Source organism: Lipomyces chichibuensis, assembly GCF_038497645.1.
Source record: "Lipomyces chichibuensis strain CBS 12929 unplaced genomic scaffold V1513scaffold_6, whole genome shotgun sequence".
Taxonomy (NCBI): domain Eukaryota; kingdom Fungi; phylum Ascomycota; class Lipomycetes; order Lipomycetales; family Lipomycetaceae; genus Lipomyces; species Lipomyces chichibuensis.
This window is the reverse complement of record NW_027117458.1, coordinates 261593-286181: the sequence shown is the minus strand read 5'-3', so window position 1 is coordinate 286181 and position 24589 is coordinate 261593. Positions and strand designations below refer to the sequence as shown.

The 24589-nt window shown below is 44.5% G+C and overlaps 13 protein-coding genes across 13 annotated transcripts; 6 read left to right on the top strand and 7 right to left on the bottom strand.

Moving 5' to 3' along the window:
- Positions 1-33: 33 nt before the first annotated feature.
- Positions 34-1860, top strand: V1513DRAFT_273973 (HAD-like domain-containing protein). Its single transcript, XM_066894558.1, has 4 exons — positions 34-489; positions 559-627; positions 686-777; positions 841-1860. The coding sequence occupies exons 1-4, from the start codon at positions 405-407 to the stop codon at positions 1495-1497; spliced, it is 903 nt and encodes a 300-aa protein (XP_066755060.1). The 5' UTR covers positions 34-404; the 3' UTR covers positions 1498-1860.
- Positions 1669-4132, bottom strand: V1513DRAFT_411202 (dihydroxy-acid/6-phosphogluconate dehydratase). The gene is made up of 9 exons (XM_066895726.1): positions 3975-4132; positions 3812-3918; positions 3696-3753; positions 3525-3641; positions 2714-3456; positions 2516-2664; positions 2174-2469; positions 1909-2124; positions 1669-1846 (listed from the first exon to the last, which is right to left on the bottom strand). The coding sequence occupies exons 1-9, from the start codon at positions 4043-4045 to the stop codon at positions 1801-1803; spliced, it is 1803 nt and encodes a 600-aa protein (XP_066755059.1). The 5' UTR covers positions 4046-4132; the 3' UTR covers positions 1669-1800.
- A 1185-nt stretch (positions 4133-5317) lies between these two features.
- On the top strand, positions 5318-7012 carry V1513DRAFT_439866 (uncharacterized protein). The gene is made up of 2 exons (XM_066897269.1): positions 5318-6418; positions 6476-7012. The coding sequence occupies exons 1-2, from the start codon at positions 5773-5775 to the stop codon at positions 6724-6726; spliced, it is 897 nt and encodes a 298-aa protein (XP_066755058.1). The 5' UTR covers positions 5318-5772; the 3' UTR covers positions 6727-7012.
- V1513DRAFT_439862 (uncharacterized protein) lies at positions 6417-9928 on the bottom strand. Its single transcript, XM_066897268.1, has 9 exons — positions 9454-9928; positions 9230-9384; positions 9053-9172; positions 8779-9000; positions 7981-8727; positions 7503-7925; positions 7176-7455; positions 6979-7121; positions 6417-6929 (listed from the first exon to the last, which is right to left on the bottom strand). The coding sequence occupies exons 1-9, from the start codon at positions 9736-9738 to the stop codon at positions 6836-6838; spliced, it is 2469 nt and encodes an 822-aa protein (XP_066755057.1). The 5' UTR covers positions 9739-9928; the 3' UTR covers positions 6417-6835.
- A 4-nt stretch (positions 9929-9932) lies between these two features.
- On the bottom strand, positions 9933-11586 carry V1513DRAFT_439860 (RNA polymerase II-binding domain-containing protein). Its single transcript, XM_066897267.1, has 5 exons — positions 11373-11586; positions 11247-11310; positions 11087-11187; positions 10893-11034; positions 9933-10835 (listed from the first exon to the last, which is right to left on the bottom strand). The coding sequence occupies exons 1-5, from the start codon at positions 11454-11456 to the stop codon at positions 10150-10152; spliced, it is 1077 nt and encodes a 358-aa protein (XP_066755056.1). The 5' UTR covers positions 11457-11586; the 3' UTR covers positions 9933-10149.
- A 141-nt stretch (positions 11587-11727) lies between these two features.
- Positions 11728-12817, top strand: V1513DRAFT_439854 (clathrin light chain). Its single transcript, XM_066897266.1, has 4 exons — positions 11728-12050; positions 12107-12159; positions 12217-12369; positions 12434-12817. Exons 1-4 carry the CDS (start codon positions 11787-11789, stop codon positions 12624-12626), a joined length of 663 nt encoding a protein of 220 aa, XP_066755055.1. The 5' UTR covers positions 11728-11786; the 3' UTR covers positions 12627-12817.
- Positions 12724-15695, bottom strand: V1513DRAFT_439847 (P-loop containing nucleoside triphosphate hydrolase protein). Its single transcript, XM_066897265.1, has 9 exons — positions 15098-15695; positions 15001-15049; positions 14735-14949; positions 14513-14682; positions 14209-14466; positions 13754-14156; positions 13601-13701; positions 13421-13550; positions 12724-13364 (listed from the first exon to the last, which is right to left on the bottom strand). The coding sequence occupies exons 1-9, from the start codon at positions 15540-15542 to the stop codon at positions 12853-12855; spliced, it is 2283 nt and encodes a 760-aa protein (XP_066755054.1). The 5' UTR covers positions 15543-15695; the 3' UTR covers positions 12724-12852.
- Positions 15693-16948, top strand: V1513DRAFT_439845 (calmodulin). The gene is made up of 6 exons (XM_066897264.1): positions 15693-15931; positions 16008-16080; positions 16167-16292; positions 16359-16550; positions 16609-16652; positions 16711-16948. Exons 1-6 carry the CDS (start codon positions 15929-15931, stop codon positions 16720-16722), a joined length of 450 nt encoding a protein of 149 aa, XP_066755053.1. The 5' UTR covers positions 15693-15928; the 3' UTR covers positions 16723-16948.
- V1513DRAFT_273089 (Cdc37 N terminal kinase binding-domain-containing protein) lies at positions 16703-18614 on the bottom strand. The gene is made up of 2 exons (XM_066894557.1): positions 18253-18614; positions 16703-18183 (listed from the first exon to the last, which is right to left on the bottom strand). The coding sequence occupies exons 1-2, from the start codon at positions 18311-18313 to the stop codon at positions 16976-16978; spliced, it is 1269 nt and encodes a 422-aa protein (XP_066755052.1). The 5' UTR covers positions 18314-18614; the 3' UTR covers positions 16703-16975.
- Positions 18615-18634: 20 nt separating this feature from the next.
- V1513DRAFT_439836 (t-SNARE) lies at positions 18635-20150 on the top strand. The gene is made up of 3 exons (XM_066897263.1): positions 18635-19213; positions 19273-19755; positions 19811-20150. The coding sequence occupies exons 1-3, from the start codon at positions 18821-18823 to the stop codon at positions 20042-20044; spliced, it is 1110 nt and encodes a 369-aa protein (XP_066755051.1). The 5' UTR covers positions 18635-18820; the 3' UTR covers positions 20045-20150.
- On the bottom strand, positions 20071-21974 carry V1513DRAFT_483456 (uncharacterized protein). The gene is made up of 4 exons (XM_066900418.1): positions 21668-21974; positions 21291-21601; positions 20894-21233; positions 20071-20828 (listed from the first exon to the last, which is right to left on the bottom strand). The coding sequence occupies exons 1-4, from the start codon at positions 21843-21845 to the stop codon at positions 20191-20193; spliced, it is 1467 nt and encodes a 488-aa protein (XP_066755050.1). The 5' UTR covers positions 21846-21974; the 3' UTR covers positions 20071-20190.
- Positions 21975-22200: 226 nt separating this feature from the next.
- Positions 22201-23355, top strand: V1513DRAFT_439831 (uncharacterized protein). Its single transcript, XM_066897262.1, has 5 exons — positions 22201-22319; positions 22369-22423; positions 22481-22776; positions 22829-22999; positions 23057-23355. The coding sequence occupies exons 1-5, from the start codon at positions 22271-22273 to the stop codon at positions 23299-23301; spliced, it is 816 nt and encodes a 271-aa protein (XP_066755049.1). The 5' UTR covers positions 22201-22270; the 3' UTR covers positions 23302-23355.
- V1513DRAFT_439825 (SYF2 splicing factor-domain-containing protein) lies at positions 23243-24584 on the bottom strand. The gene is made up of 6 exons (XM_066897261.1): positions 24336-24584; positions 24023-24275; positions 23706-23955; positions 23600-23658; positions 23489-23541; positions 23243-23434 (listed from the first exon to the last, which is right to left on the bottom strand). The coding sequence occupies exons 1-6, from the start codon at positions 24498-24500 to the stop codon at positions 23387-23389; spliced, it is 828 nt and encodes a 275-aa protein (XP_066755048.1). The 5' UTR covers positions 24501-24584; the 3' UTR covers positions 23243-23386.
- Positions 24585-24589: the final 5 nt, after the last annotated feature.

The following is a 24589-nucleotide window of genomic DNA, read 5'->3' as shown; positions in this document are numbered from 1 at the left end:
TATTCCGCCACGATTTTTTGAGCACGTCACGGTTAATCACGGGCCAAGTCTTATTTCACAGTACGTAGTGGCCAGAAAGTAAGCCTCTTTTCGATTACCGTCGATTAGCTAGTATTTCTTCGAATGATTGTACAGCTTATCTCCATCAGTGACATTCTGGATTTCGCCACTCTTTATTCGGGTCCCTTTCCCAAACTAATTGAGCCCTCTCGGGCGGTACTACACCCTCAGTATTGTAAGAGGCTTCGACCGCAGCTTGCTGAGGTCGCTGCGAGCTAATTCGGATTGCCGAGCGAAGGATATTGCCTCTCGTTAATTGCTAGTCTCCCACCAAATTCCAATCGTATATCGAATAGCTGCAGCTCAGTCTTATTTTCATTGAAAATATTAGAGAGCCAGAATCAATGACTGGCCCGGCTAAGATTACTTCCAAGGCTGAAGTTGAGGAGTTCCTCTCCAAATATGATGATTTCCTCTTCGACTGTGATGGTCTGTACGCTCGAACGGCTCCTCTATTAAATTTATTACATATATGAACTCAATTCACACATTTTATAGGCGTCCTTTGGCAAGGCGATGTTCTTCTTCCACATGTCAAAGAAACATTGAATCTCTTGAGAGAGAAGGGTAAGTCCATTCGAATTCTGCGGCATGTAAGTGTCCAGCAATTAACTCTTGGAGCTAGGCAAGAGACTAATATTTGTGACCAATAATTCTACGAAATCCCGCAAGGCATACACTAAGAAATTTTCCAAGCTCGGAATTGAAGTGACTCCTGTAGGTTATTTTTGGTGGTGTTATGGAACCGTCGCAAGGGAGCTAACCTCATACTTGGAATAGGAGGAAATATTTGGGTCAGCATATTCAGCGGCAGTGTATTTGAAGAAAGTTGTCAAGTTCCCGGCAGACAAGAAGGTGTTGGTGCTCGGAGAGTCTGGTATCGAGGAGGAGCTCGCAAGCGAAGGAATACAATTTGTTGGAGGTACCGACCCGGCTTTGCGACGCGACATACAACCTGAAGATTATGACGAAATTGTCCCAGATCCTAGTATTGGATGTGTTTTGAGCGGATTAGATTTGCATATCAACTATTTGAAACTCTCGATGGCGCTTGCCAACCTTCAGGTGCCTGAGACCCTCTTTTTGGCTACGAATATTGATTCGACATATCCTACTCACGGCAAGCTATTCCCTGGTGCTGGCACCATGTGCGCGCCGTTGGTCCTCGCATCGAAACGTCAGCCAATCTCGCTCGGTAAACCGTCAAAGGCAATGATGGACTGCGTGAAGGCTAAATTCGAGTTTGTCCCTGCACGAACCTGCATGGTTGGCGACAGATTAGACACCGATATCCGGTTCGGCCAGGATGGCGGCCTTGGCACCTTGTTCGTACTCACCGGAGTTAATACGGAGAGCGACATTTTGGCCGAGAATGCGGAAACAGTTCCCAAGCATTACATGACCAAGCTCGGAGATATTTTTGAGCTTTTGAATTAACATGTCTACTGGGCAAAGCATGAACGAAAGGGTAGTATAGATTTTTCATCTTGTTGGGTATTAGATATACGGGCTACTGGTTTAGCCTGTACGGTGTTTGGAGACATAGAGCTGGTATAGAGTGTATAGAGCCTCTGAGAATTATTGGCGGAGAGAAATATAATAGTCATATGATTTTTATGATGATTTTTCCTTTATTCAAGATCAGTCGGCTACTAGTCGTACATATTTGTACTGCATCGTATTTATAGCTGCACATGTCCAACCTGTAAACCAAAATTACTCTGTCAACACTGCATCAAATTAGTTAGCATCAGTGATGCATCCTCGGCTCGCGTCAGTGACGTTCCTAGCGTCCAGTGTCAGTAACAATGCTATAAGTAGACACTAATCTTCGTGGACAGTGCTTACCTTGCGTATTTGTATAATGTTCCCTGGTTATATCGGAGAGGAGGTGACACAAAAGTCTTCCGTCGTTGTGCAATCACATCGTCAGGAACAAGCCAGTCTATAATGTTACGATCCGAGTCAATGACAATCTCGTCACCATCTTCAACCAGAGCAATGGGACCACCATCCTGAGCCTCGGGTACGATGTGCCCGATCAAAAAACCGTGAGACCCGCCGCTTATAATCGTTAGTAAGAGCCTGGGACTGAATTGCAATTCTGGCCTACCTGAATCGACCGTCGGTCAACAGAGCGACATCCTTTCCAAGACCCGCACCCATGAGAGCACTTGAAGGCTTCAACATCTCGGGCATACCGGGTCCACCTTTGGGTCCCTCGTATCTGATAATGACAACGGTTTTCTCTCCCTTCTTAATTTCCTTCCGTTCAAGAGCAGCGATGAAAAGATCCTCGGCGTCGAAGACTCGAGCTTTTCCTTTAAAGACAGTACCCTCCTTTCCAGTGATCTTGCCGACAGATCCACCCGGTGCCAGCTTGCCTTTCAATATTTGCAAGTGACCAGTCTAAGATACATTAGCACGAACTAAAACATGATAATCAGAACCTTACCTTCTTGATAGGGTTAGAAAATGGCATAATGATCTTCTGGTCCGCTGGAAGATCCGAGAAATTGGAAACGTTGTCGGCCAAAGTCTTACCAGTGACAGTCATTTGAGTACCGTCAACAAGACCCTCCTTGATTAAGAACTTCAAGACAGCTACGTCATTGGTTAACATTAAAATTGACTACGAAAAAGGGGAACTTACATGGTGTACCACCAATCTTGAGCAAATCAGCCATAACATACTTTCCACTAGGCTTGAAATCAGCAAGCATAGGAGTTCTGTCGCTGACAGCCTGGAAATCATCCAAAGTAAGTTCGACACCAACGGAGTGTGCGATAGCAATCAAATGAAGTACTGCGTTGGTAGAACCGCCAGTGATCGTCACGTAAACCATAGCATTCTCGAAAGCCTGACGAGTCATGATGTCCTTGGGTCGAAGATCGAGACGGAGCAAGTTCTTTATTGCCTCTCCAATATCAATGCACTCCTGGTGCTTCTCGGGACTTTCTGCAGGAAAAGAGGAAGACCCTGGAAGAGTCATACCCATGGCCTCTGCAGCGGAAGCCATGGTGTTCGCAGTATACATGCCTCCGCAAGCTCCAGCACCTGGGCAAGCGTGTCGAATAATATCAGCACGCGTAGGCTCATCGATGGCCTTCGTAATATATTGGCCATAAGCCTGGAAAGCTGAGATAACATCGATATCGGTGTCAGGCATACAGGAAGCTCTGCCCGCCTTGATCGTCCCACCGTATAACATAATTGACGGTCTGTTCACTCGGCCCATGGCCATAAGAACACCGGGCATGTTCTTGTCGCAACCAGGGATGGAAATGTTTGCGTCATAGTGCTGAGCAAACATTACAGTCTCGACGGAATCAGCAATGAGATCACGAGACTGTAGCGAGTATCTCATACCACTTGTTCCCATAGAAATACCGTCACTGAGCACGATAGAAGTGTAAGAACCTGATGACGAGCACAATCAACCTATACTGAATCCTGCACTCACCTAACGCCGATGGTGTTGAACTGCAGACCCTTAAGACCAGCCTTTTCGACGCCTTCTTTAACGCGGAAGTTTAGATCCAACAAATGCATATTGCAAGGATTTCCAGAGTACCATGCACTGCGACCAAATCAGTCTCTGGAATTCCTCTAAATACAATGCTCTTTGCAGTACCTTGCAATTCCAACCTGCGCCTTAGAGAAATCCTCGTCAGTGAATCCGGTGGCATACACTATTGTAACAATTATTAGAACCTCAATTGTTTAAGCTCGAGACGACTTGATACATACGCATGGCTTGCGAGGCACCCTGTGACTTGGGCTGAGTGATTTCTGCACTATACTTATTTAACGCATTTCTATCAGACAGTCGCAGAGAACTTGAGCTAAATGGTCGGCTAATTTTTTGCAATATTAGTTTATGTTGTCTGTGTCATGTCTGACTGCGACATACCTGTACTGAATAATTGTACGCCTGAAGCGCTGAATATTCGAATTTCTTATTCTATTGCACAAATACGTCATATTTGAACACTCTCGTATATCAGCAACCTATCGCTGCTGATATTTTATAATGTGTAATTGGATATCTGAATGACGCACAAATTTTTCTTCGTCCAGGTGATTTGATTGATTTAAGCCGGGCTTTGGTAGTCCCACGGCGAGCCGCACCGAACCGAATGAGTCAAGTTGCGTCGGCACTCCTCTGACGGAGCCCAGGAAGCCCCACGTTCAGGTCGCCGCGAACAGATGCTGGAAAATGATTGATTTATCATACATCACTCCAAATAACTGCGCGGCCGGACATCCTACTTTCCATTTGGTGTTACATAAATCTATGCAAATGCGATAATCAGATAATCATTAAGCAACCAAACACAGCTCTGGTCAACCGCAATTTGCCGTGTCTTCTGCCTATCTGATTGATTAAGCCAATTTACGTCATCTGGGATGCCTTTCGACTATGAGTTTTTGAGCTACAGGGCGAATGTAGGGATTTGTGTACTCAGTGTACAAACAGGACGTTTACCGGAGCATATATGAGCTAGAAACGCATCCCACGAGGACGAAAGCTCGTGCATAGCCTCCTACCATCGGACCCCGCAGGCAAGGCGCAAGCCTGCAGATGACTTTGCCTTTCCCATGGCAATCCCTTTGAATCATCAGCTAAGTGATGTTTGAATACACCAATTCTGAAAAGCTTTGGAAACTGAAACAGATGACTTTTTTCCTCTAATGTACAAGACATATCCGGATTGACGCCGAATCTCGGTGAACGGGCAACTTCTTGATAAAAGAGTAGACTTTTCGTTAGCAGAGACAGTGATACATAAGAATGCGGCATACTTTGATACCTTGATAGACCGTTCTTGACAGATCCAGTTTAGATGCGAACACGCAGCGAACAACGGCTATGGCTCCAAATACAATTAACTCAATTTGCAAGCTTACTTCATTACTTGCCTCATAGATGATTGATAATATGGGCCTATGGCTGGAAGCATGTTATCGAATAGTGAAGTCTAACCCCTTACAATACTTGGTCACGGGTCCTCGCAAGAGCACGATAGTCAACGTATGCTCCCGAGAGGCAGAGTCTACGCACTGTTCTAAAGGTTGGTTCCGAATTCCGAGTTAGCATCCAATGCATGTAGAAAGAGCTTACGGAATATCTAATCAGTATCGTAGTAGAAGTAATCGTCGGCAATAAGCAATTTGGTACCGTGCTTCACAACACCTGCACTAAATCATAACACCGTTAGCTTTCGTCGCATTAGCGACTGATCTTCTAGCCAACTAGGGGCCTGATTCTTTGTAATGGCCCTCCCATTTAAGTTCGAAAAAGAAAAAGAATCGCCCCTTATAATGGTCCTTCCATTACACCCAAAAAGAATCACCCCTTCCAATGGTACTCCTATTATATCTGAAGCCCTAACCTCTGTTGAACGATATAGCCAATTGAAGTATATCGTCGGAAGTCGACGTCTACTACGGATATCCATAATCATATCCAATCTTTTCACATTGTCACAGAAATGGCTCGTCATTCAAAGCGAAAGTAAGTTCAGCGTTAGTCGTCTTGTGTTTGCCACGTCCAAATTTCCTTCATGATCTAACTGGATTCTGAGCGCAGTACAGCGTCATCATTTTTTACTTCGTACGAACGATCACTGTTATCACACTATGGCCGCCAAAAACAGCGATTAACAGGCGATTCATTCCGGCAATTCGACGCGTGCAATTTATGTCTAATGACTGCGCGAAATCCAGTAGCATGTCCTGACAAGGGCCATATTTTCTGCAAAGAGTGCATTGTGGAGAATCTACTTTCTCAGAGAAATGAGATCAAGCAAATGAACTTGGAAATTGCACAGAAACATGAGCAGGAGTTGAAGCTGCAAGCTGAGGAAGAAGAGAGAGCTCTACAACGCGAAATCAAAGATTTCGAATTGCTACAATATGGTTTGGGGGGAAGTGACAAAAATGTCGTACCTGAATTGGTAACCCGGACACGTACCACCGTCGAATCAGGAAATAGCAAACGGAAGCTGGAACTTGATCCTGACGAGTTGGATCGGATATCGAAGGAGTCAAAGGATAAGATAAAAAAAATCTTACGCGAAGAAGAAAGGGAGTCATCAAAAGCCAAGCTACCGGCATTTTGGGTGCCGTCTCTTACGCCGTCAGTGGACAAGAAGACGCCCGAGGCTCCAAAACTTGACCCGCTCTGTCCCGTGTCCGATCCGGACGATCCTCATACTTTGTCGCTGAAGAGTCTACTTGCAGTGCATTTCGACGGCAGATCAGGCTCGCGGCCTAATTCGACGAGTTCACAACGTGATGCTCGAGCGTGTCCTTCATGTGAAAGAGCGTTTGGATCAGTACTAGACGCCTACCGTATGTTGCAATTGCAGTGATTTGCCAGCTAACATTCGCTAACAGATGTCATGACAGTAACAAAACCATGCGGCCATGTAATATGCAAGGCATGCTACGAGAAAGTGATGAAGCCAAAATATTCTGGAGAAAAACTTATATGCTATGTGTGCGAGGAAAATCTCTCAGAACAACCCGCCAGATCAAAACACAGTAAGAAAGATACTGGACGAGGGAGGGGCATTATATTTTTAGCTCGAGAAGGCACCGGATTTGCTGGAGGCGGAAACTCAGTTGTAGAAAAGGCCGGTGTAGCATTTCAAGCTTGACTTGTTACACTGTTTTCCATAGAAAACTGTGCATTCCATACCCAAACTATTTTCAATCCTAATCATACATGGAATCATATTAAAGCGCGAGAATATTACACGGACTGCGTCAGTTATCTTCAAGGCTAAGACTCGCAAATTTTGCATTCACCCGCTTAATAATATTCTCCAGTGAGGCTTTTGTCCTGTTAACGATTCGTGCCCTTTGAAATAGTTAGCATTTCGAAGTACGTAGGATTCTGGGAAGCTTACTCGTTCTCTAATAGTTCTGTCAAGTAATCGAGTTTGTCTCTGTACAGTCCAGTGACGAAAGTTTTACGCTTCGCGCTGAATCCTGTTTCTCGGTCCCTGACGCTCTCCATAACGGAGATAAGCTTCTGTGACTGTGTTGTTGCCTATACACAGTTGATAAATACATTTCGGGGCCACAAGTCCAAAAAAATACTTACGTTTCTACATCTATAAATAAGTCCTCGGGGATCTTCCAGGGTGATGCGTACGCGATGAAGCTCCTGCATCCATTTCCTCTCGGATTCGCCGATTGGTAATGCTTGAGACTCAATCAACTTTCTATATAGCTTATCGGCGCGTTCGTTGAGCTCCGTTTGTCGGGTAATTACTTTCTGTACATTTTTCGACATCACTCCGTGCTGCGAGAATGCCAGCCTGCCTTGGATCTCAGCCAGTCTGCTAAGATGCCGATTCATTTCTGCTCGTTGTTCCACAAGTCTGCAGATAATTAGTGGCCATCTCAAGGGTAACAAGCAACTAACTACCTTCTCTGAATTGTATGTCCTGCAAAATAAATTTCCTGAACTTCGGGCTGAAGTAGCTCGACTAAGTCACCCAGGAATTGAAGGCTGCGTTCTGACACTTGAAGACGCTCAGTAAGCGAAAAATCCAGTAGCGCTTTCTTCCGAGATAGCTTTGATTCCACTGCACTTCCGCGTCGAAGCTTCTCAATATTAACAGACAAAGGATTCATAAGAGGCTCGTATGTGACGGGACAAGCGATAGCTAGATTTTCTGTTGATGATACAACGGAAAGAGCGGAGTTGTCAACTGACTTTGATGAAATAATTGTGCCCCCTTGCGCGTAATTCTCAAATACGTTCATTCCGGATGAAGTCAAAGAGATCAATATATCTTCTGAGAACATATCTCGCAAAATTGCCGTTCCTAATATTCTATTTTTAGACCTAATAAATATCAGCCAATAAGATACCATGTAGAATATTATAAATATTAGCTTACAAAACACCGGATGTATATAGTGAATTGGTATAAGTTCTCGGCATATTTGCCAGTAGCTGTCGTAATGAGGAGTCCCTTGCGCTAGACAGTGCATCAACTAACTGCCTCTTCCATTTGCTAAAATCCAGTTGGACAAGCCTTTGAGCATAGACAACCAGCAAATAATCACTTTCTGCAGTTCCGGGGACGAACCGTAATGGAAATTGCTGGTCTTCGTGATCTCCAGTGGAGCCGCAATCTAGTGCAATGCTCTCAAAAAGTAGCAACGATAGCTCATCCAACTTGGTTTGCTCGCCATCCTGATCAATGAATGCAGCGTAAGACGACGACATCCACAAAACACCAACTGGATTGTCTTGGATAAGGATATTAACACGTCCTACCCCAAACACCGTAACCAAAATCGCTATATCGTCTATCTCCATACTAACGATATCGCACGCCATGCCGGCCTTGTATAGCAACTTAGGATACGGTTGGACTGAAACTGGTCCTTGTAGTCGCACTTTGAATTTATTAGTATCCGGACGATCAAATACTCCAAGGTCAACTATTTCGCCAAAATTTGTCCGTGGTGCCATGCCTACTGATTTTGATACGTCGTTAGACTGCACTGCAATATCGCCTATCCAGTTGAGTTGCTGCCGCCTTCTGAATCTCTCAATTTTTGAGATATGTGGATCTACATCGCGATCCTCCGCTAACGCCCATTCGAGCAACATCTGTATCGATTGCCGTTCCATAGCACTACACGTTCATTAGTAAATGCAAGCTGCTGACATAAACAAACTTTCGCACCATTGTCGAGGGATAAATGGGCATAATACGCATATGTCTCCGTCCCCCCCCAACACGTACAGAGCCATTTCTCCTAATCCTTGGTTCTTCACTCCGAAACACATAGATACTGGCTCCATTCCAATACAATCTGTTAGACCGAAAGAAAAATTTTGAGATAAATTCTGTGTAAAATCGAAAATTTGCTCGGGCTCTTCATAACTATAGACAAGATCAAACATCCTCCAAAATCGTTAGACGAAGCCATAACCCATAGTTAGAATAAGCCACTAACCTGATTATCCTATCTGATGAAAGAACGAGCAAACATGAATCATCCTTTGCCAACGGGTGCCACAATGTCTTCAGAATGGAGATGTCTCCATCCCTGAATGCCGTTCCCAGACTGCGGTGGCTTCGCACCACGGTTAGCGGATTTCGGCGAACATAGAGGTAGAATACTAGGACATACCGAACAGGAAGCTTTGTCTCGGACCTCTTTGAAAATCCCGGTAGTGGTAGTGCACAGACAATAATATTGTGATCCCCGACAATGGCGATATATGTTCCAGAACTGTTTATCTGCAGCCTCCTCACGCTAAAATCAAGACCAGTAATATTCAGAGTCTACCACTAGTTAGCCGTAAGCACTTGTAACGCCAACAACTAATGCGGAATTAATCTCAATAGCCTTACTTTATAATATCGCCAGTGATTTCCAACTTCACGGATTTTCCCGAAATCAGAGCACCTTATCTGCCCCTGCACCGCTAAGAAAATCTCTGTTCCCCTAACAGCAATTGTATCCAGAGCATTCGAATCAGTCTCACTATATGCCGTAAAATGGACATTTTTTTCTGGAGCTATTAACGGGAAGATTGATGCGACCCTTCCTGGCAGATCGTTCTCCGAATTGATCTCTGAAAATATCGGGTGGTCTGATATAATATTTTGCAATCTCGAGCTCTTTGTGAAAAGCATTTCTATAACCTGCTCTCTACCCAAGTTCAGCCCCAAATAGCATGGAACTGGAAGTTCTTGGGCTAATGAAGTTCGAGATGGACAAAAGGTGGCAGTGAGTAGATCACAAATGGCACGTGAGTGATTCACAAATTTATGTGAACTCCTCGATGAGTTTGGTAATTGGTGAGTGGCTAACTGCTGAATGCTGTTACATCGAGAGCTCCATGAAGAGCAAAGTTATGTCGTCGAATTGAAATCAGAAGTTACTATTTACAGATACAATCAAAGCAAATCCATCTAAGCATTTTGTTAGCAGTCCTTAAGCTAACGCGATACTACCCATATCCAATAATCCAAACAACAATGAAATGCTATATTGGCATTTTATTTTTAAGTCGCAGAATTTCATACTATGTATTTATTGTCAAACTATGATACACTTGGCGTTGAGGTACTATCCTTTTCACCCAAAGACGATAAAAAGTTTACCAATGCAGGGTCTAAGCCTTCAAGCCCGCTCAGTGCTTGGGCCTTGTCCTCTGATGGCTTTGTATCGGAGAGAGGCTTATATACCGGTTCAGGAACGACTATCTCATCCTCTTCATCGAGACGCTTACTGGAGTCGTCGGAATTGGCAAGGTCGGGGTTGGTATCGTCATTAGACGGTTCCGATATGTTTCCCAGAATCATATCACTAACGTCTTTCTGAAGGTCCAAGGCCTTTTGTTTCTTCTCCTCAAGCACACCTTGCTGGGACGTCTCACTCTCCAGAGCCGCTTTGTTAACTGAGAGCAATAATTCCAGCTGCCGAATAAGTTCCTGCCTTGACTTGAGCATTTCTTCTGAAGCCTTCAATGCTGCATTGACAGACATTAAAACTTTCTCTATTTGTGATGCATATTCCATAGGAGCCGGCAGTGCATCAGCTTCCGTAACGGCCGAGTAGAATTTGTTCGCACTAGAGACTGCTTCACCCAGAGTATTTACTTTAGAGTTGACATCGCTATGAGCTGTAGCCAATTTGGACAATTCCAATGGCAACCCGAGACTAAAAGTCATTCCCTGACCAATCCGCCTTCCCCCACTAATCTGTTTAGGCTTCTTTTTATCCGCATCTGTGCATGGCATGTCAGCGTATTGCTAGTGCAACAAAAGAAGTGGTCGCGGCTTACCCTCCAGCCTAGTCTCGATATCTTTCAAAACATCATCTGAAAATACAACCCTCTGTCTCCAAACTTCAACCACTCGACGTATTTTTCCCTGTAGATCTGCATTACATTGACGATACGCATTTTCTAGAGCTCCAGCGATTGCCTAATTATTTGTTAATATCAATAACCTAATTATCATTGATTCAGTAACATACAGGTGAGAAGGCTTTCAAAAATTCTTCTCTCTTTCTTGCACGAGATTGCTGAACCACTTCGTTCGCTAAATACACAAGACCAAGCTTTCTATGAGCAGGTGCTAAAACAAGACATAAATATTAGATGATCAATCATCTTATTGCAAATCACAAAACTTACCGTCATTGAGCGCCTTGGCCCAAGTCTTTACTGTTTGATCGGCGTATCTGCGATGAAACAGCACCTTCAGAGACAAGTCAGATATAATTACAATAGCAAACATGAATGGTGAATGTGGTACTTTACCCATTGGGCTATGTTGACTATAGCCTCCTGAGTCTCATTGATGCTTGAGAGCTTACTGATGACTACGTCCTCTGAATATGACATCCTCCGTTTCCTTGTAATTCTTTCGGTGGTAAATTCCAATTGATCAGCAAGCCGTTAGTCACCGTCTATCCCTCCATTTGTTTTAATTGGAATTCCGGCCGTCCTGTGAACTGTGAGAGGTATGGTGGGAAGAACCCCGTTGACATCATTCTTGTAATGCACAAGCACTCTCATTGCCCTTCCAGCCACTGAGCCCCGCCACACTTCCAGAAAGTGCGCCACACTTGTTTTGATGCAGCCGCGGACATTTCATTTGCTCTAAACTGTAGATTGATTGTACAGTATATAAATCATCCACTTCATCTCCACACCAATCCACCTAAACTCACAATGTCATACTTCCCATCGCTAGAGGAAATTGACCAAGGTCAGACCGAGGCGCGAGATGTCTCGGGGGACACCATCGACTTTGGTGTGCCGGATAACGAGGAGGACTTCATTGCTCGTGAGAGGGCAGTTTTGGGCGATTCGGATGCTACAGCACTTGCGGGTGAACTTGACCTGCTAAATGGTGATGGTGGTCATGAGTCAAATGGTGATATTGGCAATCATTTAGACAATTACTTGACACCGAGTGCGCAGAGTTTCGATGTAGTATGTGAAGCCATATTGATGATTTGGTATACCGATGGTGATACTGATTAACGTAGACACCTGCTGTCCCTGCAGATTCCCAAGAGGAAGTTGAACCTGACGCTATTAAGTATGATCCGAAATCATATCGTTATTGAGGGTTGTGCAATTAACAGTTTTGCAATAGGGAATGGAGAGAACGCAGAGAATTGGCCATCCAGCGACGAGATGAGCAGAGTGAGGCGAAGAAGCATGCGACTCGAGAGACCGCGAAGCAGGCCATTGATGATTTCTACGAAAATTATAACGACAAGAAGGACAAGGCAATCGCACAAACCAGGTAAGGGCTGGTCGTGAGTGACCCCGTTTGCTGAGTATGTTTCTAATCTATGTCATTGTGGTAGAGCTGAGGAGCAAGAATTTATTGAATCTCGGGAAAGTTCCGTCGCCGGGGGAACTTCATGGGAGCGAATTATCAAGCTTGTGGATATATCTGAAAAGCATGCACGGACATCAACTGTTGACAAATCACGATTTAGAGAGCTCTTGCTGTCGCTCAAGGAAGATCCCAATGCACCAGGCGCCAAGGGCTACTAATTTGTCAGATTAGGATTGTGATGGTGTACCACGGTGTAAATTTATGGGAAGGAAATAGTAGGTTTTTTAGAATGTTTCTATTTTAAAATTGTACGGTTTCTTTGTGGTTATACTTAAATTAATTACAAATGTATGATCCCAAAAAGCAACCAATACGAAGGGCGGGGATGACCGCATTCTATATGCCTAAATATATGTACAGTATCATGACAAATTGCCTAAGACGCTATAGGCCGAACGGTTTCTCCTCTCGCTCATTAATCTTTTCTTCTTCCTGGGCCTCCTCCTCCAAGTCTTCCAACAACTGTTCATTCAGCAAGTCTTCATCTTCTTTAACAACATTCGGATCTTCTCGACCAGGTTCGGTGTTCTTGATATCATAATGGCTATCTAAAAGTAGCTTTGAGAAGAACGTATTAGAATTCGAACTAAGCTCCTTGAAAGTTCCCTGCTCAGCAACCTGGCCGGAGCCATTAAGGCAGATGATGTAGTCGCTTTTCATGATCGTCGAAAGTCTGTGTGCGATAGAAATAGTGGTTGTATTACTCTTCATCAGTCTGACGAGGGCCTCGTTGACAGCAGATTCTGACTCGGCATCAAGAGCCGACGTAGCTTCATCCAAGATGAGAATTGCGGGATCTCGGATTAGCGCGCGGGCTATAGCGATCCGCTGCTTCTGTCCTCCACTAAGCTGTGTACCTCTTGAGCCGACCTGTGTATCAAGCCCATCTGGAAAATCTATCACAAAAAGGGTCAAACAAGTACATGTCACATACTGCTTAAGATCAGCTTACCTTGGATAAAGTCGCAGTTAGCCTTGCGAGCAGCGGCGACAATCTCTGCCCGCGTTGCATGTAGCTTTCCGTACGCTATATTGTCAGCAATACTGCCTGAGAACAGCACGGGCTCTTGAGAAACGGTTCCCTAAATATTTAATCAGTACAACCACGCTAATTTCCCTTCATGTCACTTACAATCGTCCTCCGGAGTGATTTAAGGTTAAATGTTCTGATATCTTCGCCATTGATTGTAATTTGTCCCTCTACCGGATCATAAAATCGGAGAAGTAATTGGCCTGACAAAATGTTAAAGTGTGACTAGCAATTCGTATCGGATGAGTCACTTACTAATAGTACTCTTTCCACCTCCGGATGGTCCCACGATACAAACGTTCTTCCCTGGTTGAATAGTAAACGACAACCCATCGAAAATGTTAACCGCCGGTCGAGTAGGGTAAGCGAACGCGATATTCTTGTACTCAATAACTCCTCTGCCATTATCTGGAACTCGCTTTCCAACTGTGGTCTTTATTTTGGGTTTGCGATCCTCGAGTTCAAAGAGTCTACTCGCAGCTCCAACTCCTTTCATCAACTCAGCATAGAATGAAGAAAGACCAAACATGGAGCCTCCAGTGTAGGCAGCGTACATCATGAATGAGGAAAGGTCGCCGATTGATATCGCACCTGAGGTAACCATCTGGGATCCCGTAGCCAGAATCAATAGAATTGTTAAATTTCCTGAGAACCGAGTCTGTGACGTGGTTAGTCGTTACGATTAGAACTTCATCTCCGAGTCCACGTACCAAACTGAAGAACGTCGCACTATAAAATGCTTCCCGCTTTCCTAAATTGAAAATCTCCCTTATTCGATCATTGTATCTGTGGACCTCTTGTATTTCACCAGAAAACGATTGTGCAGTCCTTACGCTACTTAGACGCTCCTCGGCAACCTTAGTCGCGGAACCTAGAGCTTGCTGCGTCTCCCTAGCAACATTCCGGATACGTCGGCCATAAATGAATGCGAATACAGCGACTGGTGGCACAATAACCATCATAGCTCCCTATTAACGTCAGAAGAGCTAGTCTGCAAAGAGGTCACAGACTTACGGTAAGCTTAACACTAACGTAAGCCATCATAGTCAGCCCAGCGACACCGGAAACAACGGCCCTCAAACCGTCGGATACATTCTGTGTCAATGACTTCGCAACAATATTTGAGTCACTCGATAAGCGGGAAATCAAGTCCCCGACACGGTTCGCGTCGAAAAATTCAGCATCTGTGGACAGCTTAGTTTACGTTCGAACACCACAATAACAGCGACAAGATACCTTGAGTGACAGTTTGCTTGTATAATCGTGCACGCAGCCTTGACACAAGTCGTTCTCCCACTATTCGCAATATCGCGACTCTGCCGAAATTTGCTGTGCATCCAAGTACGAAAACGACAGCTAGAGCGCCATAAAACTGCGTCAACGTCAAGCCAAAAATTGTATTATCAAGCGAGCTGTTTGTTGCAATGTCGAGAATCTTTCCAATAGAGAAACTAAAGACAGAGTGTCAATGACTGGAACGAGTGATAGCACGGCTGACTTACGGGACGGCTAAAGTAACACCAGAAGACAAGCACAACAGAACAAATGCCCCTAAGTTCAACGTTAGGAACATTCCCGAATGTATATTTTTAATCTCACCAGTCAACGGCCATGCTTCTTTTTTGGCCAGCTTGAACAGCCTTATAATGTCATTGACACCGGCTGTCTTCGGAGGGACTCCGCGGGTTGATAGCCTGGCAGATAAATCCACTTGTGCAGCCTTCGCAGCTTTCTCAGATAATGTAAATCCTTCCTCATTCATTTCAACACGCTTCTCTGTGTTGTTGTGATCCAAGCCATCCTTCCTGATCTCGTCCTTTCGTATGGCCATCATCGAATGAAAGGCGCGATAATGATGAGCAGCTAGCATGGGCCTCGGCATTGCAGCGCGATAATCGTGAGGCTGACATCTGCTCCGCACCAAAAGCGCCGTGTTGTGCGACTGCCTTACTGTAGCCAATTGATGAGCAGCTTTTGCTCTAGCAAAAACTCGCGATATGCGCGGGAAAGACGCCGCGGTCGACAAAAATTGCGGTCCGCGCATCTCATAGCACTAGTTTCTGAACACCACTATGGGAGAGGTCGCTTGATAGCAGAAGTATATGCCACAATGGCGGAAAAGTTGGTCGTCGTGCCGTGTCAATTGCACTTGTTGGAACGTCTTAGTTCTGCGAATTGGTACCGTAGGAATATGCCGATATCGAGAAACGCCGAGGTCAATTTTTTGCCTCGAGACTGCAGAGTACAAAACAGATGTGGCTAAACATGTGGCAGTGTACGTTGTGGCTGTGCGGCTATTATTACAACAAGTCTCCATCAAGCTTTACCCCTACGAGTCTCGCGATATTTCATCTGAACGACCATATCACTAGTAGCCATCGCGTTTTCAACTTTGCCCTTTAGTCTCACAAAATACCCTTATTAGCCCCAATGGTGCGTATCTGTGTCACTTATTACCAGGCGACTGCTTATTCTCTGCTGTCGGCGATTGTTACTAACCATTCCACAGGCCGACCAGCTTACAGAGGAACAGATCAACGAGTTCAAGGAGGCGTTCTCGCTGTTTGACAAGAATAACGACGGTAGGGATTATCCGTGCACTTGATACAATAGTCATGCGGCAGACTACTTGTGGATCCGTGTCGATTAGAGTTACTAATTTTCTTAGGCCAAATCACCACCAAGGAACTAGGGACAGTCATGCGAAGTTTAGGACAGAATCCCTCTGAAGCGGAACTAGCCGATATGATTAATGAGGTTGATGTTGATAACGACGGGACCATTGATTTTCCAGGTATGTTGCTTTATGATGGTTGCGATATAGTGGGTGATTTCGTACACTGCGGCTGATCATTACTAGAATTCCTGACTATGATGGCGCGCAAGATGAAGGACACTGATTCAGAAGAGGAGATCAAGGAGGCTTTCAGAGTCTTTGATCGCGATAACAATGGATATATCTCGGCCACTGAGCTCAGACATGTTATGACATCCATTGGCGAGCGTCTGACTGACGAGGAAGTCGACCTGATGATAAAAGAAGCAGACACAAGTACGTTTTAATATTCCTCTACGTCTTTTAACAGGACTAACGTACTAACATCGACAAGATAACGATGGTCGTATTGATTATAACGAATTTGTCCAGCTTATGGTATGTTGGCTTGTTCAAATTGGTATTCACGCGCGATTACTTCTAACTTCCATATTAGTTGTCAAAGTAAATTTTGATTGTGTTGTGTATGATGAACAGTGCATTTGATATCTAATACGATAAGATACTTGAATTGTGCGCAAGTTTTTTCTACATGTAGATGTTTGAATATGGTTATTATGACACGATCATTGGTTATTGTCGCAATGAGTTTGTTTGTAAATGAATGAATGTGGCTTGCTGCTAACAACAGGACAATTATCGGTAGTATATACAAATGAAGTAAATCTCGACTGCTCGCTAGAATATTAGAGTTAGGCAAATCATTTGCTATTCTCTAATCGCGCAGACTCTTCTGCGTCTCGTTCCACTTGCTCCGACTTAAATCTTTCAATATCTTCCTTCGTGAGTCCTAAATCTGCCAATTCCTTCTCGCTTAGCTCTTCCAAATTTATGATCTCTTCCACTTCCTCTGTCTTGCTTTTCTGTTCCTCCAGCAGCACCTTTGACCGCTCCTTGATGTGGTTGTATGTGTACTCCACGTCTTGCATAAATGCACCCAGCGATGGATGCCCAGGCGTCATGATCTTGCGGAAGAACACGGTAACTCCATCTTGACCTAAACGAGCACAGTACTGCAGAAGGAGAGCATTGTGAACATGACGCTTGGCCGCAATGTGCTTTCCAGCCATTTCTTTTCCGAATGCCTCAAATAAAACACCATCCGCCTCCTCTTCGGCAACTATATGAGGATGCTTGCCAATGAATTCCAAACACTTCTGATAGTCACCCATTTTAATAGCAGTAAATTCCTGTGCAATTGGTGATATTTTGTATTCCTCATCTTCATCTTCATCTTCACCCGAAGCCTCCCTCTCATCATCTGCCTCGTCTCCAGCATCAGGGTCATCAGATTGTTTGTTTTCGGACGATGGCACTGACGGCGCGTTCAGCACCTCAATTTCTTGAACTTGTTTACCCTTTCGTTTCAGAGATGTCGAAGGAGCTGGTTCGGGATGGCTAGCTTTTGAGACCCGAGTACTGTCAAAACCAATATGGATATCATCTGAAGTGATGTGCTTCGTCTCTTCGTTTTGCAGATCCGTGAGTTTCTTGACACAAATTTCCTGCAGTTCTGACAACTTCTTATAATGCATCTCGAAGTTGGTTATCAGCGTCTGGCAGTAAGACGCTGATTTAGACCCTGATGCTTCATGCTCGACCTGGTCCACCAAAGACTTCATCATATCAGCATATGATGGACCATTGTGGGGATTCCCTTCTACCGGACCACTAGAGCTCTCCGCATAGGCGTCCTTCAAAATAGTGTCGATCGCACTTTTCTCATTTCCAGATCCCTCAGGAACTGCTTTCAAAAAACGTATCAGCTTTTGCATTCGTGATAGCAGGTTACTGTTCATTTGATTCTCAGCTTTCAAAGTTTCGATCTCGTCATGACGCTGTTGTCGCTTCTCGTGAATATCGCGCTGTTTCCACCGAATAAATGACTTCTTGTCAACATTCGGATGAACTGGAAATAAAATTATTAGTACAAAGTAAATAAAAAAAGACCAGATCAATCGTAGCATGAAATAGCTACCTTCTACGTCGGAATCGTCGGATAGCTCGAGCTTATCCCATTTCGAATAGTCGACAACCATATTGATCTAAGTAATACGTAGTAACGATAGTAAGGACTCGTCGCTTGTATCCGATAACTTGCTCACTTTGGTGCTGGTGGATGTGGAATGGGTGCGAAAAGGAGAGACACTGCGGGGAGGTAGCCAGAAGCCTGGAGACGCAATGGAACTTTAACACACCTTGGAGAACATTAATACCACGTAATTCTGGATTAGTTGGGGTCGTCGAATTGAAGACGTAATAGGGGTGACGTTGTACCCATTTTAAATCTCAATGCGGATAGAGCCTTAAATGCACAACTAACTGGCTGATGAATATTGTAAAGAGAGCTTGGGTCTTCACAACAATGCGACGCTTAGTTGAAAACAGCTAAGGTTGCGCACAGTGCACACAAATAATAGAGGGACTCGACTGCTATTAGGCAGAGTACATTCTGCCATAACGGCCCCATCCTACAAAACTAATATCTGGCCGCCGTGTCTTACTAGACATTCTCGTCTGGTCGACATTCTGCTACCGGTCGCAGTATGTTCCGCGACCGGACGAATCTATATTACTCGTACCGCCAGTCGTATGCCCGTCATCCGTTCTCCACAAGCGCTCCCGGATATGCCTACGCTTCGTCAGTAGGCGCAATTCATGGTACTCTTCCCCCCGTAAGCGCCAGAGATGAAGACCGAAATCCGCTGCTGACTGATACCGGAAATGCCGGAGGCGTTGGAGACGATGTTGCAATTGAGATGGATATTCTTCCACCGTCTTGGACTGACGTCAGTGACGAAGTTAATCAGATACTTGATCTGATCAAGCAGAAAAGTGATAGATTGGACAAGCTCCACCAAGAGCATGTTCTACCGGGTTTCGATGATCGGTCAAAGCAGGAGAGCGTAATTGAACATCTTACAGCGGAGATCACCGAGGTATGGTGCTGTAAGTTATATGCTGCCTTTAATTTGCTAATGATATCGGTCTGATACAGCATTTTCACGAATGCCAGCGACTAATCAAATCCTTGGAAACGTTACTGCAGCAATCAAGTGCTACCTCAACGCAGATAAATATGAGCAGAAATATGCAGATTTCGCTGGCAACTAAAGTCCAAGAAGTCAGCACTCAGTTCAGAAAGAAGCAGTCCAGCTATTTGAAGACATTGCGCGGAAACAGAGCCGCTTCACTACCGTTAGTCACGACCACGATATATCCCGAAGACGATCTCGACGTATCATTTTCTCAATCTCAAATACAGCAATCTGCAACAGTTGCTGAATCTTCAAATGATACTGTTATACGCCAGCGTGAAGCCGAGATTACACAAATTGCGCAAGGAATTATCGAGCTGGCAGATATATTCAAGGAGCTACAAACAATGGTCATAGACCAAGGGACATTACTGGATCGAATTGACTATAATATCGAAAATATGAAAGTCCACGTCAAGGCTGCGGATACTGAGCTGCGGCAGGTACGTGACTCACCTATGGAGTGCAACTCGACATATGTTCTAATATAATACGCAGGCCGCTCACTATCAACGACGGACTCAAAAGTGCAAAGTTATCATTTTCCTATCACTTCTCGTTTTTCTTTTAATGGTCGTAATATATTTCAAATTTCGTCGTCGGTCATACTCGCCTCCGCCACCTCCATTACCACCACAACCACAAGATTCCACACCCGATATGAAGCCGGCAGCACAAATTCCGCGCGATCAAGCGTCAGCTATTCGGAATCGGAATCGGGGTCTGTTATGATGTATAGCTGTATGTACTTATAGATATAGAAAGTTTCAAACATAAAATGCCTTGAATTAAGGATATGTACAGTATACAATACAATACAATTATGTACAGACGTCAATGCTTTTGCTGTCACTTACTAGCTGCTATTGTACTATAATCTAGCAGACTTGGCTCTGGCGACCTCGCTCTGCTAGTTGTTCATCACACTTGGCGATCAGCTCGGCAAATGTGTCCTTAGTTCGTGAGCTAAGATGGCCAAGCTCTTCTGTTAACCTCGACAACATGAACATAATATTTGACCTCGCCACTATTAGCCGTTGGGTTTCGTTACCCAGGTATTTATCATCCCGGCAGACATCGTATATTTTCTGAAGGAAGAGGCGTTCATTGGCTCTCAGGCAATGTTCCTTGTAGTGGGATCTCAAGCAAAGGTTGAAGAGGCTATATATTTCATCCAGAGTCTTAACGTATCGCTCCAGAAGGAATGAAATTCCCAACGGTGGATTTCGTCTCGAAATAAAGTATGGTCGGAAAAGTCCCATGTGATGCTCAACTAAGTCGTCGATGGCTGTTAATGCCTCGTCGGACTGCGTTCTAAGACCATCTTCCTTGCATAGCTGGACAAGGAAATCAATGATCAGTGCGGGATCGGGGGAGAAGCCGACAATTCGAGAGTTCAGGATCATGTTCAATGGTAAGTTCAGATTTCCAACTACCAAAAGGGCCTTGATATAGGGATCCACGCACGACTCCGGCAGACCTTCTAGATGATATGAATTGACTAAACTACTTGCAGCTAACCTAGACGTTAGATTCCAGAAAAGACCCTTCTCAACCGTTGCCATTCAAAACTTAACGTACCCTTTTCCAATATTTGTGCTACTTCATGATCCGCTGTATTAGAGCGGTGGCTTGTAGCAAATCTTGTGGACACATGTCTGCATAAGTGATAGAACAATTCCATGGCTTCTTTTATCGGAGTCCTTAGTCGCTTCCAATAGTCGGTATAAATAAATTCAATCTTCGTCCAGTCTTCTAATACAGTTCCTGATTGGGGAACCACGATTTCTGACATTAACAGGCACAATGCTGAGTGTCTCTCCGTATTCGTTGTTAAATCTCTAATGACCTCATTCCATAATTCCCGCCATGCATCCTTACTTTCAGAAGCTAGTATTAGCTTTGTTGCTTCCTTCGCCCGCTAGCCAGTCGCAGTCAGTACTAAATAGGTGACAGCGCAATCCAAATAATCACTCACCGTTTTCTTCTGCGGGCTAAGCGAATTCGGATCTGTCGCTGGCTTATAAGCCAGGAAAAGAGACAACTTTTCTTTCCTTGTTGCTTCAAAATCACCCCGACTAGTATAATTCAGAACAACGTTATTTGGCGAATCTATGTCACGAGTCATATATCTAGCCTCAAGGGTGTCATAAGTTGGCGCTAGCAGTCCGGTGAGCCGTCCAACTTCATCGGGAATATAAAATGGATGCTGGTTAAAATATTTCTTCGGAAGACAGGGAACTTCAGTGATTGGAAGAAGGAATTGTCCTAGCGTTGAATTGTATGAGGCTACAGTCATGAAGCTGTCAGAAAAGTTCCGCGCAATATCTGCGAACTGCGCAATTCAAAGCTTACCACGAATGCTTTCGCCTTCCGCATCACCGTCACTCCGCTGGCTTAGCACTTTGCCAATAAATCCATTTAGGGCAATTTTCCGGCGTTTCTTCGTCTGCGTTGCTAGTCCGCGGCGAGCTTGTATCTGCATACAATCTGCTCCACTGCCGTGGATGCAGTTAAAAACTCTGTTCCGCATAGAGTGGTGCTCTATTCCTAGAGAATGACCTCCATATACCGGTGTCTCGATGTGTATGTGCCGAAGAGTTAGCACTGCTGGTGTATGTGATATTAGAACCAGAAGTGTTCGGTTTTTTTCCTGGTCGGTCTGCTCCGCGAGGACTTCCACAGTCAAAACTTACTAAATAGTAGTAGCTCAGTCAGTCAAACGCTAAGTATTAGTGCTTGCCAAATATAACGTTTATATATTAAACGTTATTAGAATCGGGCTAACAAATCTATGCACACTAGTCAGCTCGTAAACTCAATTTGACCTGACCGAATGGTGACTTCCTGCTTAGTCGATTTGACCCAACGCGAATAGTGCAGAAGATCTGGGATTGCAACCTCTCATCTAGGAAATAACATTAACACGAAATTTTACTTGCCGCTAAATATACTGTCATGACAACCGTAAAGAGACTACTCGTGTGCGGAGGAACAGGTTTTTTGGGTAAGCAGTATAATACTCCGAGACTATACGATATTGGCTGATGTGACAGGTCGTAAGATTTGCGAGACTGCTGTTGCTCACGGATGGGAGGTGACTTCATTAAGGTACTTTATGGCCGCTTGGCCAGCGAGAAATCAGTGCTAACGTCCAGCCAATCATAGTCGGTCAGGACCAAATGCTTTCAAAGGACCACTTCCTTCATGGGCGGAAAATGTGAAATTCGAAAGATTCGACATTATGCAAGCTTCTCCGTCTGATGTACGACCTTGGGTTGATTCGGCAGATGCAGTGGTGTATAGTTTAGGAATATTATTGGAATCAAACTTCTACAAGACGTTTGTTTCGAGCTCAAATCCTTTCGAAGGTGCCAGCAAGGTCGTTCAGAAATGGAACAGAAATCCGTTGAAACACGGTATAGAAGACGAAGTAACATATGAGAATATGAACAGGGATTTAGGTATGTGGTGCTGATCGTTACGACGGCTTCTGCGGCTAAATGCAGTTTACAGCAATCAAGGTGGCGAATGAGGCATCTAAATCCGACGGTGTGAAGCCATTCGTGTACATTTCAGCAGCTGGAGGATTTCCACTTATTCCGCGAGCATATTTTAAAACCAAAGAGCAAGCAGAAATGGCAATCGGACAGATGCCCTCTTTAAGGGCGATATTTCTGCGTCCAGGTAATAATCACCTTATGCCGCACCTTCATTGTCTGCAGCTGCTAATAAAGGACACAGGCTTTATGTTTGATCCGTCACGACCAATGTCAATGTATATGGCTCTAGGTCTGAAAACCGTTGGCTCAGTAAATAGCTTATTAGGGGGGAACGCACCCCTCATATCCTACAAGGCTTTGAAGCCAATAACCACATCCGTTGTTGCCGCTGCGGCTGTCCAGGCACTGGCGGACGAGACGGTCTCCGGTGTCATTGATCGTGAGAGTTTGGTAAAGCTGGCCACTGAAGCCTCGAGATCCGCATAACGCCGCTCTTTATTATGTATATAGGTTAATTCTGATCTTACCATACAAACCAAATTGCTCCAGATACAATAACCCTGAATTTATATTACATGGCCGTGCCTCTCTCAAACGAGTCCCTAATTTCTTTGGTGTACTAAGCCGATGTCAGCCAGCTGACGCATGCACTGAAAAGAAAGACCAACTTTACCTTATCATAGTATCTCGATAACTTGGCATTGAATTTCTTATTTTTGTCGTTGACTAAGCAAATTGTTAGCATATAAATTACTGATTGTAGCATGTACGGTATAGTGCATACTAGACATAACATCGCCGTCGTCGACAATACGACGATTCTTTTTCATACGTTGCTCGTCACTAAACAAAAGTTAGTGACTGTTAGCTATGTTCAATTCTCAACTTACGCTTTCCGTATATTCTTCACTAAGCGATCGACGGCTTCTTTGGGTGGCTTGTTGTCCGCAAAATCAAGGGAATTAATATCTCCATAAAATGAATTGTCACCATTCAGCGGAATTATCGAGCCGTCTTCTGTTTCTATTAACTGACCCGACTTTTGCAGTGCCATTTTCTTTTGCGTCAGATAGGCGCCTACGTCGGGTTTGAAATTTCGCAACTCGCGTTCGTATGCCCGTTCGGCGGCCTGCGCATAGTCTGTCCAGTAATTAATCAGTACCTATCTTCATTGCACCACCAATGCCACCATATGCCATCATCTTACCAGCAAACTGAACGCTCTCTTTCGCTTTCCGTTTCCGCTCTAGACGTTCGTCCCATTTCTCGGATTCTTCAATAGTCCAATCCCAGGCTCTCTTCCTTTCGTAATCTTCTCCTTCGTCTTTAGCCTCTTCTTTGGCAAGTTCAAGTTCGGCGTCAGCTTTTTTCCGCTCTAACCTCGCCACAGCGGCTGGATCAGTCTTTTGCCTCCGAAACTCAGCAAACATCTCTCGTTTGTTTTCTGCAGCTGATCGATTCTAATCCGCCTTGATTAGCTACCAGCTATCATCACAAGTTCGTGCAAGTAGCATACTCACCAGACGCACTTTTAATTGCTTGAATTTTTCTTGTCTCTCCTTGGCTTTGACAAGCACACCTGATGATCCAGATGAGTTGCCGTCCTCAACTACATCACTCCCATTTGGTGCTGCTGTTTCGGCTCGCTCTGTTGTTACTTTGCTTTTCTTGGTAGGCGGGGCCATACGTTCCTAGTGTCTTACGTGAAATAGTTAATAGAATGTTGTTGAGAAATGTAGCTGAAATGAGAGGAAAGACACCGATGTGAGCGGCC

Bases quoted from the DNA above. Each gene is read 5' to 3' on its own strand.
- V1513DRAFT_439847 (XM_066897265.1), bottom strand. From the start codon at position 15,542: ATGCGCGGACCGCAATTTTTGTCGACCGCGGCGTCTTTCCCGCGCATA. The intron at 14,467-14,512 runs GTAAGTCTGTGA...TGACGTTAATAG, and splicing joins ACGTTAGTGTTAAGCTTACC to GGAGCTATGATGGTTATTGT. The intron at 13,365-13,420 runs GTAAGCTGATCT...TTTTTGTGATAG, and splicing joins TAACTGCGACTTTATCCAAG to ATTTTCCAGATGGGCTTGAT.
- V1513DRAFT_439845 (XM_066897264.1), top strand. The intron at 16,081-16,166 runs GTAGGGATTATC...TAATTTTCTTAG, and splicing joins GTTTGACAAGAATAACGACG to GCCAAATCACCACCAAGGAA. The intron at 16,293-16,358 runs GTATGTTGCTTT...GATCATTACTAG, and splicing joins CGGGACCATTGATTTTCCAG to AATTCCTGACTATGATGGCG.
- V1513DRAFT_411202 (XM_066895726.1), bottom strand. From the start codon at position 4,045: ATGACGTATTTGTGCAATAGAATAAGAAATTCGAATATTCAGCGCTTC. The intron at 2,665-2,713 runs GTAAGTTCCCCT...CCAATGACGTAG, and splicing joins CAAGATTGGTGGTACACCAT to CTGTCTTGAAGTTCTTAATC. The intron at 2,125-2,173 runs GTAGGCCAGAAT...AACGATTATAAG, and splicing joins TTGACCGACGGTCGATTCAG to CGGCGGGTCTCACGGTTTTT.
- V1513DRAFT_273973 (XM_066894558.1), top strand. From the start codon at position 405: ATGACTGGCCCGGCTAAGATTACTTCCAAGGCTGAAGTTGAGGAGTTC. The intron at 490-558 runs GTCTGTACGCTC...CACATTTTATAG, and splicing joins TTTCCTCTTCGACTGTGATG to GCGTCCTTTGGCAAGGCGAT. The intron at 778-840 runs GTAGGTTATTTT...TACTTGGAATAG, and splicing joins TCGGAATTGAAGTGACTCCT to GAGGAAATATTTGGGTCAGC.
- V1513DRAFT_273089 (XM_066894557.1), bottom strand. From the start codon at position 18,313: ATGGTTGTCGACTATTCGAAATGGGATAAGCTCGAGCTATCCGACGAT. The intron at 18,184-18,252 runs GTAGCTATTTCA...TTTTATTTCCAG, and splicing joins CGACGATTCCGACGTAGAAG to TTCATCCGAATGTTGACAAG.
- V1513DRAFT_439860 (XM_066897267.1), bottom strand. From the start codon at position 11,456: ATGTCATATTCAGAGGACGTAGTCATCAGTAAGCTCTCAAGCATCAAT. The intron at 11,035-11,086 runs GTATGTTACTGA...ACAAATAATTAG, and splicing joins TTTTGAAAGCCTTCTCACCT to GCAATCGCTGGAGCTCTAGA. The intron at 10,836-10,892 runs GTAAGCCGCGAC...TGCCATGCACAG, and splicing joins TATCGAGACTAGGCTGGAGG to ATGCGGATAAAAAGAAGCCT.
- V1513DRAFT_439866 (XM_066897269.1), top strand. From the start codon at position 5,773: ATGACTGCGCGAAATCCAGTAGCATGTCCTGACAAGGGCCATATTTTC. The intron at 6,419-6,475 runs GTATGTTGCAAT...ATGTCATGACAG, and splicing joins ATCAGTACTAGACGCCTACC to TAACAAAACCATGCGGCCAT.
- V1513DRAFT_439831 (XM_066897262.1), top strand. From the start codon at position 22,271: ATGACAACCGTAAAGAGACTACTCGTGTGCGGAGGAACAGGTTTTTTG. The intron at 22,320-22,368 runs GTAAGCAGTATA...CTGATGTGACAG, and splicing joins CGGAGGAACAGGTTTTTTGG to GTCGTAAGATTTGCGAGACT. The intron at 23,000-23,056 runs GTAATAATCACC...TAAAGGACACAG, and splicing joins GGCGATATTTCTGCGTCCAG to GCTTTATGTTTGATCCGTCA.
- V1513DRAFT_439854 (XM_066897266.1), top strand. From the start codon at position 11,787: ATGTCATACTTCCCATCGCTAGAGGAAATTGACCAAGGTCAGACCGAG. The intron at 12,051-12,106 runs GTATGTGAAGCC...TGATTAACGTAG, and splicing joins GTGCGCAGAGTTTCGATGTA to ACACCTGCTGTCCCTGCAGA. The intron at 12,370-12,433 runs GTAAGGGCTGGT...TCATTGTGGTAG, and splicing joins AAGGCAATCGCACAAACCAG to AGCTGAGGAGCAAGAATTTA.
- V1513DRAFT_483456 (XM_066900418.1), bottom strand. From the start codon at position 21,845: ATGCGGAACAGAGTTTTTAACTGCATCCACGGCAGTGGAGCAGATTGT. The intron at 21,602-21,667 runs GTAAGCTTTGAA...TCATGACTGTAG, and splicing joins GGAAGGCGAAAGCATTCGTG to CCTCATACAATTCAACGCTA. The intron at 20,829-20,893 runs GTACGTTAAGTT...CGTCTAGGTTAG, and splicing joins AGCACAAATATTGGAAAAGG to CTGCAAGTAGTTTAGTCAAT.
- V1513DRAFT_439825 (XM_066897261.1), bottom strand. From the start codon at position 24,500: ATGGCCCCGCCTACCAAGAAAAGCAAAGTAACAACAGAGCGAGCCGAA. The intron at 23,956-24,022 runs GTAAGATGATGG...ATTACTGGACAG, and splicing joins AGAGAGCGTTCAGTTTGCTG to ACTATGCGCAGGCCGCCGAA. The intron at 23,659-23,705 runs GTAAGTTGAGAA...ACTTTTGTTTAG, and splicing joins GTGAAGAATATACGGAAAGC to TGACGAGCAACGTATGAAAA.
- V1513DRAFT_439862 (XM_066897268.1), bottom strand. From the start codon at position 9,738: ATGCTTTTCACAAAGAGCTCGAGATTGCAAAATATTATATCAGACCAC. The intron at 9,385-9,453 runs GTAAGGCTATTG...AACTAGTGGTAG, and splicing joins ATCACTGGCGATATTATAAA to ACTCTGAATATTACTGGTCT. The intron at 8,728-8,778 runs GTGCGAAAGTTT...ATGAACGTGTAG, and splicing joins CCATTTATCCCTCGACAATG to TGCTATGGAACGGCAATCGA.
- V1513DRAFT_439836 (XM_066897263.1), top strand. From the start codon at position 18,821: ATGTTCCGCGACCGGACGAATCTATATTACTCGTACCGCCAGTCGTAT. The intron at 19,214-19,272 runs GTATGGTGCTGT...GGTCTGATACAG, and splicing joins TTACAGCGGAGATCACCGAG to CATTTTCACGAATGCCAGCG. The intron at 19,756-19,810 runs GTACGTGACTCA...TATAATACGCAG, and splicing joins CGGATACTGAGCTGCGGCAG to GCCGCTCACTATCAACGACG.